The sequence below is a fragment of the Stegastes partitus genome, unplaced genomic scaffold (genome assembly GCF_000690725.1).
Source record: "Stegastes partitus isolate 25-593 unplaced genomic scaffold, Stegastes_partitus-1.0.2 Scaffold3, whole genome shotgun sequence".
In the NCBI taxonomy this organism is placed as follows: domain Eukaryota; kingdom Metazoa; phylum Chordata; class Actinopteri; family Pomacentridae; genus Stegastes; species Stegastes partitus.
The window spans coordinates 892,236-903,059 of NW_007577734.1; the positions used below are offsets into that span (position 1 = coordinate 892,236).

At 45.4% G+C, this 10,824-nt stretch overlaps 1 protein-coding gene across 1 annotated transcript; it reads left to right on the forward strand.

The window, feature by feature from the left end:
- The first annotated feature begins 211 nt into the window (after nt 1-211).
- On the forward strand, nt 212-6,306 carry rnf11a (ring finger protein 11a). Its single transcript, XM_008276792.1, has 3 exons — nt 212-644; nt 4,159-4,331; nt 4,502-6,306. The coding sequence occupies exons 1-3, from the start codon at nt 546-548 to the stop codon at nt 4,671-4,673; spliced, it is 444 nt and encodes a 147-aa protein (XP_008275014.1). The 5' UTR covers nt 212-545; the 3' UTR covers nt 4,674-6,306.
- The last annotated feature ends 4,518 nt before the right edge of the window (nt 6,307-10,824 follow it).

A 10,824-nucleotide genomic window follows, 5' to 3' on the forward strand; every position in this document is an offset into this window, starting at 1 on the left:
AGTCTTTCTAGTTAAGGCTAACGTAAACGTCTTCATGTTATTACTTATTAATAATCAGATTACTTAAAGAGTTCAAACTTCAACTTAACAACAACCACAAAGCCAAATTAAATGTAAATTTCACCATAGGGAACTTTAAAATTCTCCGCTTTTATTGTGAATTTCTCGGCTGTCACTGAAGGCGGAAGTCCAGTGTTTGGCAAACTTCCGGCTATCGATATGTCCGCCTTTTATTTTATGTAAACACAACAGTCGGGCGGACACACAAAAAGCAATCGGTGGACACAGTTGAATGCATATCAACGGTCGTTGCATCTGCCTCCGCGAAGCTCAGCAGCAGCCGGGTTTTTAGCTCCGGTGAGCGGCGGTGGCTTCTCCGTCAGCTTCCCCGCGGAGTGACAACAAACTGTCGGCTAGCAGCGAGCTAAAGCTTACGTCGAACCCCGCTCGGTCGGTCGGTCGGTACGTCGGTCCCCGCAGCTCCGTTCACTGAGTGTCCGTCGCCGTCAGAGAGAAGAGGACTCTCTCATGGTGGTCCCACTTCAATGGGGAACTGTCTGTTTTCACAAGGAGCGGATGACCTGTCGCTACTGAACGAGTCCGAGGGGGGCAGCCTGCCCGGAGAGCCCCCGCCACCCTACCAGGTGAGCAGCCCCGGTCTCCGGTCAAATAGAGTCCGCGGATTCAGGAGCAGCACTTCAATGTGGCAGCGATGGAGGTTATTATAGCTGGTAACTGCAGGTCAGGGAGAGTCTAACAAGAGGTTAACTTTTAGTTGGAAAATGTCTGGGCAACAGGGCTGCAACTACCGATTATATTCTTTAATGATAAACCTCTCAATTATTTCCCCAAACATTAGTGGATGGATTAGTTGTTTAAAATGTAAAAAAAAAAAAAAAAAGGCTTAAAGTGTCCATCAGTGTTTCCCAAACTGTTCTTTCTGGAGGCTCACTGTGTCTATGTGCATTCAGAAATGTATATATAACTGTAATTATTATGCTGCGTTTAAGACCAGGATAAGACACTGTCTTATGTTTAAGCTGTGGTTTTAAACTATTATGGTGGCCAAAATTCCAGATCTCAACAACAGTGCTTTTATATTATCCATTGCTGCTTTAAAAATGTACATTCTTCTAGGTTAGACCAAAGAACAGGTGTATTTAGCACATATAGAGTTTGGCAAACATTAGATTAGATTAGATAGAACTTTATTGATCCCTTTGGTAGGGTACCTCAGGGAAATTGTTATACTAGCAACAACACAACACCGACAGAGACAATATCACACATCAATCAAGAAGAAAGAGCAGGAAACAAAGGAAACAAACTGTTAGATAGAACAGCAGCACGGTGTAATACTGGTAGTAGTAATAATAATAATAATAATAATAGAATAAAACTTTATTGATCCCTTCCCTCAGGGAAATTGTTGTACTAGAAAAACAACACAACACCAACACAACACCAGCAACAACAGTAACAACAACAATAGTAATGATAATAATAATAATAATAATAATAATAATAACACTGGATACAGTAAAAACATTTGCCAAAGTGCATAAATATTGCACACAGTCCGGTGATAGAGCATGATGCTCTGTCTCACCCAAATGTCCTCACTCCTCACCCCTCGCTCCCCACCTCTCCCCACTTGCTGCTCCTCCTCCTCCCCTGAGCTCAGAGTTGAACAGTTTGATAGCTCAGGGGACAAAGGAGTTTTTGTTCCTGTTGGTTTTGCACCTGGGGAGGAGCAGCCTGTCGCTAAACTGGCTCCTCTGGGCGATGATGACAGTGTGCAGAGGGTGGCTGGCATCGTCCATGAGGGCCAGCAGTTTGTTCAGTGTCCTCCTCTCTGCCACTGTCACCATATTGCCAACATCAAGTACAGTGTAATTGGTGTAAAAGAAAAAAATAAAATAAAAGAATAATAAGAATAATAATTAAAAGCTTTAAACCGCTTTCAACATCTGTCTTATTTTCATGTTAACCTGAAAATAACAAGACTGTTTTAGGATTTAGGAGCATTTAAAAATCAGAAGTAGTTATGACATATAAAATGTAGGAGAAATACATAAAAACTCATATTATTTTAGGTCAGTAGTCAAATTAGCGGCGTGGACCTTGTTAACATCTTCCTTCACATGCATTGTTTCCATAGAAAAGAGAGAGAGTGATACCACTGTGAAACATGGTGGTGTGAATCTGGGGTTTTTTGCTTCTGTGAACACCTGCACCAGCTTGAGTTCCCTGTTAGACAAGTAGAAGTAGCCCCTTTTCACTTCAGAGACGTGCTACACTCTTCATACTGCAGCCGGGTAATGAGGCCAAACAAACCTCAAAGCTTTGCAAAACCTAGGTGAAGACCAAGGAGTGCTCGCTGCTATGGACTCTCCTCCACAATTATCTCACCCTGATTGCATTGAAAGTTTATGAGAGGCACTGGAAGACTGAGAAAACAAAGTATTACTAACACAAGATGCTGTTTGGAGCATTGTTAGATCATGCTCAGATAAAAAAAAAAAAGGGTTATCAGGGTAATGCACAGACTTGTATGCTGTCATTAAAGCAAGAGGAGGGCAGTATTATGTCATTTTACAGTGCATATAAAAAGTATTTACCTGCCTTGGAAGCTTTCCCTGTTTATCACTTTTCATCATTGAATCATGATCAATTCAATTTCACTTTTGTGAAAAAAATTGACAAAAAATTAATTTTATGTCAAAGTGACAACAGATTTCTACAAAGTAATGTCAGTTAGTTCAAAATATATAATGTCAAATAAGTGATTGGTAACCGATTTAAAGTGACTCACCTAATTCAGCACAGGCACAGGGGATTGGTGCGAGAAGTCATACAATTAGTTAAATAGAAGTCATCTGAGTGCAGCAAATGATTGTTATATGTGGCTGTATCTAGAACGTCCATTCACTGGTAAATCAGTACTTGTGGCTAAAACTACACCGCCAGACAAAGTAACAACTCTGAAAGGTTGAAGATTGAAGAGCAAAGCTCAGGAGAGGAATACAAAAGAATTTCCATGTCGGTATATTTTTTGGAATTCAGTTAAATCAATTAATAAGAAATTGAAGGAATATGGCCCATGAATAAATCTGTTAAGAGCAGGCTGATCTCAAAAATGAGTGACTGTGCAGGAAAGAGACTAAAGAGAGAGGCCACCAAGACACCTATGACTCCTGTGAAGGAGTAACGAGTTACTTCAGTGGCTGACACGAAAGAGACTGTGCATATAACTGTTGCCTCCTCTTCACCAGTCAAAGCTTTACAGGAGAGTGGCAAAGAGAAAGCAACTGCTGAAAAAAGCTCATCTAGATTTAATAAAATAAACTAAAAATAAAACAAAAAAAATTAAAATAAAATCACATCTAGAGTTCACCAGAAGGCATGTGAGAAACGCTGCAGTCAAGTGGAGGAAGTTTCTTTGATCTGTTGAGACCAAAATTAAAATGTTTAGCCATCAGACTAGACCTTTGACCTGCAGTAGTCTCTTTCTTGCATGGTCACTCAGTTTTTGAGGACAGTCAGCATGTGCCGTTATCATTACACTTCTTAAAGATGGATTTAACTGCGCTCTAAGGGATATTCAGTGACTTGGAAATATTCTTGTATCCACCCCCCTGACTTAGACTTTTCAATAACCCATCCATTTCTATACACCGCTTAATCCTCATGAGGGTCGCGGGGGGGCTGGAGCCTATTCCAGCCGACTTAGGGCGAAGGCAGGGGACGCCCTGGACAGGTCGCCAGTCTATCACAGGGCTACACTTAGAGACAGCGAACCAAGCACACTCACATTCACAGATACGGACAATTTGGAATCACCAATTAACCTCAACATGTTTTTGGACCTTGTGGGAGGAAGCCGGAGAACCCGGAGAGAACCCATGCTGCACGGGGAGAACATGCAAACTCCACGCTGAAAGATCCCGGTGCCCCCACCGGGACGCGAACCGGCACTTTTCAATAACCTTTTCATGTAAATTTTTTTGGGAGCATAATTTTTTTTGTTTTAACTGTTTATCATATATTATCATTTATAATGGCAAGTTTTGTATTAAATTTAGAACAAATGCGTCTTAAAAAGTGCTCTGAGACATTTGGACTTGTTCTGGACTTGTTCTGTTCCTTGTTTTCCAGGAGCGCTCCCAGCCAGTGCCGGTGTACCATCCGACCCCAGGTGAGAGTCGTCTGGCCAGCCAGCTGACTGAGGAGGAGCAGATTCGCATCGCCCAGCGCATCGGGCTCATCCAGCACCTTCCCAAGGGCATCTTCAACCCGGGCTCCGACCCCTCTGAGAAGAAAGTCAAAGAGTGAGTTTTAAATGGTGGCATTGTGACAAAACACATCATATTATTCATTTTTAGTCTTTTTTTATATGACAGATTGTTCTGATCTTCCCTACGTAACTCAGAAAAAATTATAATCAGGGCTCAAGTTGCTAGTGTGTATGTGTTTAAAAATCTGTTTCTCTCTCCTCCAGGTGTGTGATCTGCATGATGGATTTTGAGTATGGCGATCCCATCCGGTTCTTGCCCTGCCTTCACATCTACCATGTGGATTGCATTGACCCCTGGCTGATGCGCTCCTTCACCTGCCCCTCCTGCATGGAGCCAGTAGATGCAGCCTTGCTGTCCACATATGAAACCAACTGAGCAGCCCCCGGCGGTTGCTCCTGCCTAAAAGTAACTGCACCTTTTTAGCCAAAACTGTCCTAACTGTTCAAACAGGTAGCCAAGGTGATGTGATATTATGCAGATATTTGTAGGGCTTTTGAGTATTCAGACAGATGTTGACAAATGTGCACTACAGTAAATTGTATAGGTCAGATATGCATCTATTTGGGCTTTGTGAAGTCTGCCTTTTGCAGAAGGACGATGTGCCAAATCAAGCTAGATGAAGAAAAGCTGTGCCAGTAGCAAAATATTACTGCAAAGTAATTTCACTTTCATACGATTGACAGTCATGATTTTTGTAGTAGCCAATGTGATTTGCTTCCCCTTTCAAGACATAATGTGCAATATGTTATGAAAATGGAGAAACTGCAGGAAATTTGTCTTGGTCAAGTGGGCATCCCATGATCTTGATTGTCAACAGAAACACTTGTCTCTCATAAATTGCAATCATCAAAATGCAGAAAAAATAACATCCATTTACCAGAACAAAGATGCGCTGTGATGTCTAATGACTGTTTTCACCTGCAGCCTCATGAGATACAATGTTGTTTCAGCATTTGAGGATAATTTGAAGATTGCTTCTATTTTAATTTACTAGGGTTTGTTGTTTGTACTCTAGTCTTTCCTTTGAAGCTGCTTTCATAAATGTGAACCTGTTTTTGTCTTTCCACAATATGGATGTTCTCCTTTGCTTTGCCTTGGGTTTGTGCTCTCTGTTATTTAAAAAAAAAAAAAAAAAAACGGTCCTTAGTGTGGTTTACTGTCAGTAACATTTACAAAGACACAATATGCTGTGCAATCCCCCCTTGAAGCACCTTGATGACCCTCATCTGAAACTCTGTAGCGTGTAGATTTCTTAGATGATGTGTGTGTGTTTTTGTGTGTGTGTGTTTTGAGGGGATGGTCGGTAGAGATTGGCATGTGAAGGTATCATTGTGAATGAACCCTGTCACCCTGTTGTAGTTACCTCTCTTTTTCTAGTTCGAAACTATTGGATATTTGTGTCGATGGCCTTCTTTGATGTATTTCCAAAGTTCCTGGGTCTAGTAACACAGAATGCTTTTATCTTTTGGTGGAAGACATGTACTGTCTGACACTGACTGCGTAATGTATACCACAAACAAGTGTCAAAACAGAAGCTACAGCAGAAGAAAGGAATGTATCTTGAATGTAGAATAGAATAGAATAGAATAGAATAGAATGCTTTTTATTGTCATCATACACAAAGTACAACGAAATTAAAATGAAATAAAATTAAAAGTGATTTCAGCTGTTAAAGTTCTGGACAGTATACATGACAATATGAGGACATTTCTGATTTACTGTGCACTTCCTGTGCCTTTTAAGGTTGAGGTAAACCAATTCCTGTGACGTACAATCATTTCTGACATTAAATTTGTTTTCCTTTAGTTGTCCTCTAGGAGGAGACAGATACCAGCATTGTACTGATTTGTGTCACTATGAAACAGGCCGAGGATGAAGCCAGAGATTTGCTCTGGCTGCTGTAAACAATCAACAACAATCATTTTGTCTTTTAATTTATAATGTGATCTATCAGTGCACAGATATGAGGACGCTCATGAAACCACAATAAAAGTGGATCCAAATCTTTTGCACGTGTGATGCTTTGTTTACCTGCTGTGGTCACTGTGGTGAAAAAAACTTTGGGGTCACAAAAGCATCGTGTGGTGACTGCAGGTGATGGTAGGTCTTGTTCTGTGTGTTACCACATGTATTCAGGTATTTCTAAGAACTTGAGAACAGACACAGACAGACTTTTATTTTCCATATTTGGTCCACCGATTACAAGTCTTGGGATTTTTTTTTTTTTGTTTAAATTTATGTTGAAACTTTTTTACAACAATTTGCTGATAAGTTGTCCATGAAATTAATGACAAATGTTAGTAATTTTGAGAATGTTTTGAAAACGTATCAGTCAAAAACTGTAAAATTGTGGGAAATTATGATGATACATTTTCAGAAAGAAATATTTGTGACAAGATCCAACATGCTTTAATGTCCCCTAAGAAAATTTTTCTTTGACAAGTGTTGCTGCATTTAACATATAAAGGGTACATACTAGGGGTGTAACCAATACACGTATTCGCACCAAACCATTCGGTGCAGGCCCTTTCGGTTCGGTACTGCAGTACGAAAATTTTAAGACTTTTAAGAATGGGGAATGTACAGAATTGTTTCCGTTGCAAAACTTTAAATTTCATGGTGCCCACAGTTGCGGTGGACCTTCTCCGGCTCACAGTTGTGCAGTATTGCGGAGCTAAAAACAAGTAGGAGTTTCCATTGGACTACAGAATGTGACTGACTGTTTGTTCTCCTGTCGGCGCTTCCCTATAAGCCCGGTCTGTATGGCTAGCAAATGGGATGGCTAATGCTAACAACAACAACAACAAGCCAGAGCTGGAAGACGCTCCGGTGTCATTAAAATCACCCGTTTGGGATCACTTCGGTTTCCTGGTGAAGTCTGAAAAAGGAGAAAAACAAGTCGACAAGAGGAAAACCGTATGTCCACACTGTGAAGTGGTCCTCAACTATGCATCTGGCAACACGTCAAACTTACACACTCATTTGAAAAGGCAGGATCCAAGCTTAACTGCCCACTGTATTGGAGCTCTGACTCCATTCAGTCCTCAGTCCTCACCGCTGTCTTCTCAGCAGTACATGAGGAAGCTACAGCCAGGCAGCATCACAGGAGTGGGCTGAGCGGAGCTACTGACAAATAAGTTCATAACCACCTTGTGACATTAACAATGACTCAGCATGTCTCCTGTTTCACTTTAACTCTCTTCCATGTGTCAGGACGACTGACGCGTGCTTCGGTGTGGCGGTCATGCTTTTCAATTATGTTGCATTGCTAAAGTTGTGCTAACCTAGCTTAAGCTTCTCCCTGTCTGTTTATGTTAGCAGCAACATCGCTGTAGTTATGCCAACCTAGTATAGCGTTAGCTAACAGCTTAAAGCCAGTAAGTAACTGCAGAAATAGATGTAGAAAATATCTGAGAGTACAGAACGACAGTTCATCACTCCGTCAGCTTGTTATTGATGATATCAATGTTAATTCAAATGCTAGAGCTATGGTTTGATTATCCATGAATCTAATAGTGTAGATCAAATGAATGCAGAACTTGCTGGAAATCACAATATGGTGGAAATGAGCTGCTTGGTGGAGGTCTGTGTCCTCAGAGTGCTGTTCTACGGTAGCCCAGAAGTGTCACAACAAAACAAAAGCCACAACACAACACATAAGCCACAACGCTACAAAATTAACCACAACACAACCAAATTAACCACATCCATCCATCCATCCATCTTCTCCCACTTCGCGGAGGCAGCAGCCTTAGCAAAGCCGCCCAGACTTCCCTATCCACACACACCTCCCCCAGCTCTTCCGGGGGGACCCCTAGGCGTTCCCAGGCCAGCTGGGACACATAATCCCTCCAGCGTGTCCTGGGTCTTCCCTGAGGTCTCCTCTCGGTGGGACGCGCCCAGAACACCTCCCCAGGGAGGCGTCCAGGAGGCATCCAGAAAAGATGCCCGAGCCACCTCAGCTGGCTCCTTTCGCTGTGGAGGAGCAGAGGCTCTACTCCGAGCTCCTCCCGTGTGACTGAACTCCTCACCCTATCTCTAAGGGAGCACCCAGCCACCAGAGCTTTGCTCCCTTGGTCAGCTCTCTCTTCACCACGATGGTCCGGTACAGTGACTGCAATACTGCTGACGCTGCACCAATCTGTCTGTCAATCTCACGCTCCATCCGCCCCTCACTCGTGAACAAGACCCCGAGATACTTGAACTCCTCCACTTGAGGCAAGGAGTCTCCACCGACCCGGAGAGGGCAAGCCACCTTTTCCCGGTCGAGAACCATGGCCTTGGATTTGGAGGTGCTGATCCTCATCCCGCTCGCACCACACGCGGCTGCAAACCGCCCCAGTGTACGCTGAAGGTCCTGGCTTGATGAAGCCAACGGAACAACATCATTTGCAAACAGCAGAGATGAAATTCTGTGGTTCCCAAACCGAACCCCTTCCTCCCCCTGGCTGCGCCGAGAAATTCTGTCCATAAAAATAATGAACAGAACCGGTGACAAAGGGCAGCCCTGGTGGAGGCCAACGCGCACTGGGAACAGGTCTGGCTTATTACCGGCAATGCGAACCATGCTTCTGCTGTGGTCATACAGGGAACGGACAGCCCTTAACAGAGGGCCCTGGACCCCATACTCCCAAAGCACCCCCCACAGGACGCCACGAGGGACACGGTCGAATGCGTTCTCCAGATCCAGAAAACACATGTAGACTGGTTGGGCGAACTCCCATGAGCCCTCGAGCACCCGATGGAGGGTATAAAGCTGGTCCAGTGTGCTGTGACCGGGACGAAAACCAGATTGCTCCTCCTGAATCCGAGGTTCAACTATCGGTCTGATCCTCCTCTCCAGTACCCTGGAATAGACTTTACCAGGGAGGCTGAGGAGTGTGATCCCTCTGTAGTTGGAACACACCCTCCGGTCCCCCTTCTTAAACAGAGGGACCACCACCCCGGTCTGCCAATCCAGAGGCACTGTCCCCGACCGCCACGCGATGTTGCAGAGACGTGTCAACCAGGACAGTCCCACAACATCCAGAGACTTAAGGTATTCAGGACGGATCTCATCCACTCCCGGAGCTCTGCCACCGAGTAGCTTTCTAACCACCTCGGTGACTTCCGCCCGGGTGATGGACGAGTCCGCCTCTGAGTCCACAGTCTCTGCTTCCTCTTCAGAAGACGTGACGGTGGGATTGAGGAGACCCTCGAAGTATTCCTTCCACTGCCCAACGACCTCCCCAGTCGAGGTCAGGAGGTCCCCACCTGCACTGTAAACAGTGTTGGTGGAGAGCTGCTTTCCCCTCCTGAGGCGCCGGACGATTTGCCAGAATTTCTTCGAGGCCGACCGATAGTCCTCCTCCATGGCCTCTACGACCACACGAGCTGCCGCACGCTTGGCCTGCCGGTACCCGTCAGCTGCCTCAGGAGTCCCACAAACCAAAAATGACAGGTAAGACTCCTTCTTCAGCTTGACGGCATCACTTACGTCCGGCTGCCACCACCGGGTTCGGGGATTGCCGCCGCGACAGGCACCAGAGACCTTGCGACCACAGCTATGAGTGGCCGCAGTGACGATGGAGGAGGAGAACATGGACCACTCAGCCTCCATGTCTCCAGCCTCCCTCGGAATCTGGGAGAAGCTCTCCCGGAGGTGGGAGTTGAAAACCCTGCTGACAGAGGGTTCCGCCAGACGTTCCCAACAGACCCTCATGATGCGCTTAGGCCTGCCAGGTCTGACCAGCTTCTTCCCCTGCCAGCGGATCCAACTCACCACCAGGTGGTGATTGGTGGACAGCTCGGCCCCTCTCTTTACCCGAGTGTCCGAAACACGCGGCCTGAGGTCTGATGATAAAACTACAAAGTCGATCATCGACCTCCGGCCAAGGGTGTCCTGGTGCCACGTGCACATGTGAACACCCTTGTGCTCGAACATGGTGTTTGTGATGGACAAACTGTGACAAGCACAGAAGTCCAACAACAGAACACCACTCGGGTTCAGATCAGGGAGGCCATTCCTCCCGATCACCCCTCTCCAAGTCTCACTGTCGTTGCCCACGTGGGCGTTGAAGTCCCCCAGTAGAACAAAGGAGTCCCCAGTCGGGGCACTATCTAATACTCCTTCTAGGGACTCCAAGAAGGCCGGGTACTCTGCACTGCTGTTGGGCCCGTAGGCCGAGACAACAGTGAGAGACCTGTCCCCAACCCGAAGGCGGAGGGACGCAACCCTCTCGTTCACTGGGGTGAACTCCAACACGTGGCGACTAAGCTGGGGGGCAATGAGCAGGCCCACTCCAGCCCGCCGTCTCTCCCCGCGGGCAACGCCAAAGAAGTGGAGCGTCCAGCCTCTCTCCAGGAGTTGGGTTCCAGAGCCCAGGCTGTGCGTGGAGGTGAGGCCGACTATATCTAGCCAATATCGCTCAACCTCCCGCACAAGCTCAGGCTCCTTCCCTCCCAGCGAGGTGTGTTGTGTTGCGGCTAATTTTGTAGTGTCGTGGGTAATTTTGTAGTGTTGTGGTTAATTTGGTTGTGTTGTGGT

What these genes read in the sequence shown, in the direction of transcription:
- rnf11a (XM_008276792.1), top strand. Translation starts at nt 546, where the DNA reads ATGGGGAACTGTCTGTTTTCACAAGGAGCGGATGACCTGTCGCTACTG. An exon ending in AGCCCCCGCCACCCTACCAG is followed by an intron (nt 645 to 4,158) that starts GTGAGCAGCCCC and finishes CTTGTTTTCCAG; the next exon opens with GAGCGCTCCCAGCCAGTGCC. An exon ending in TCTGAGAAGAAAGTCAAAGA is followed by an intron (nt 4,332 to 4,501) that starts GTGAGTTTTAAA and finishes TCTCTCCTCCAG; the next exon opens with GTGTGTGATCTGCATGATGG.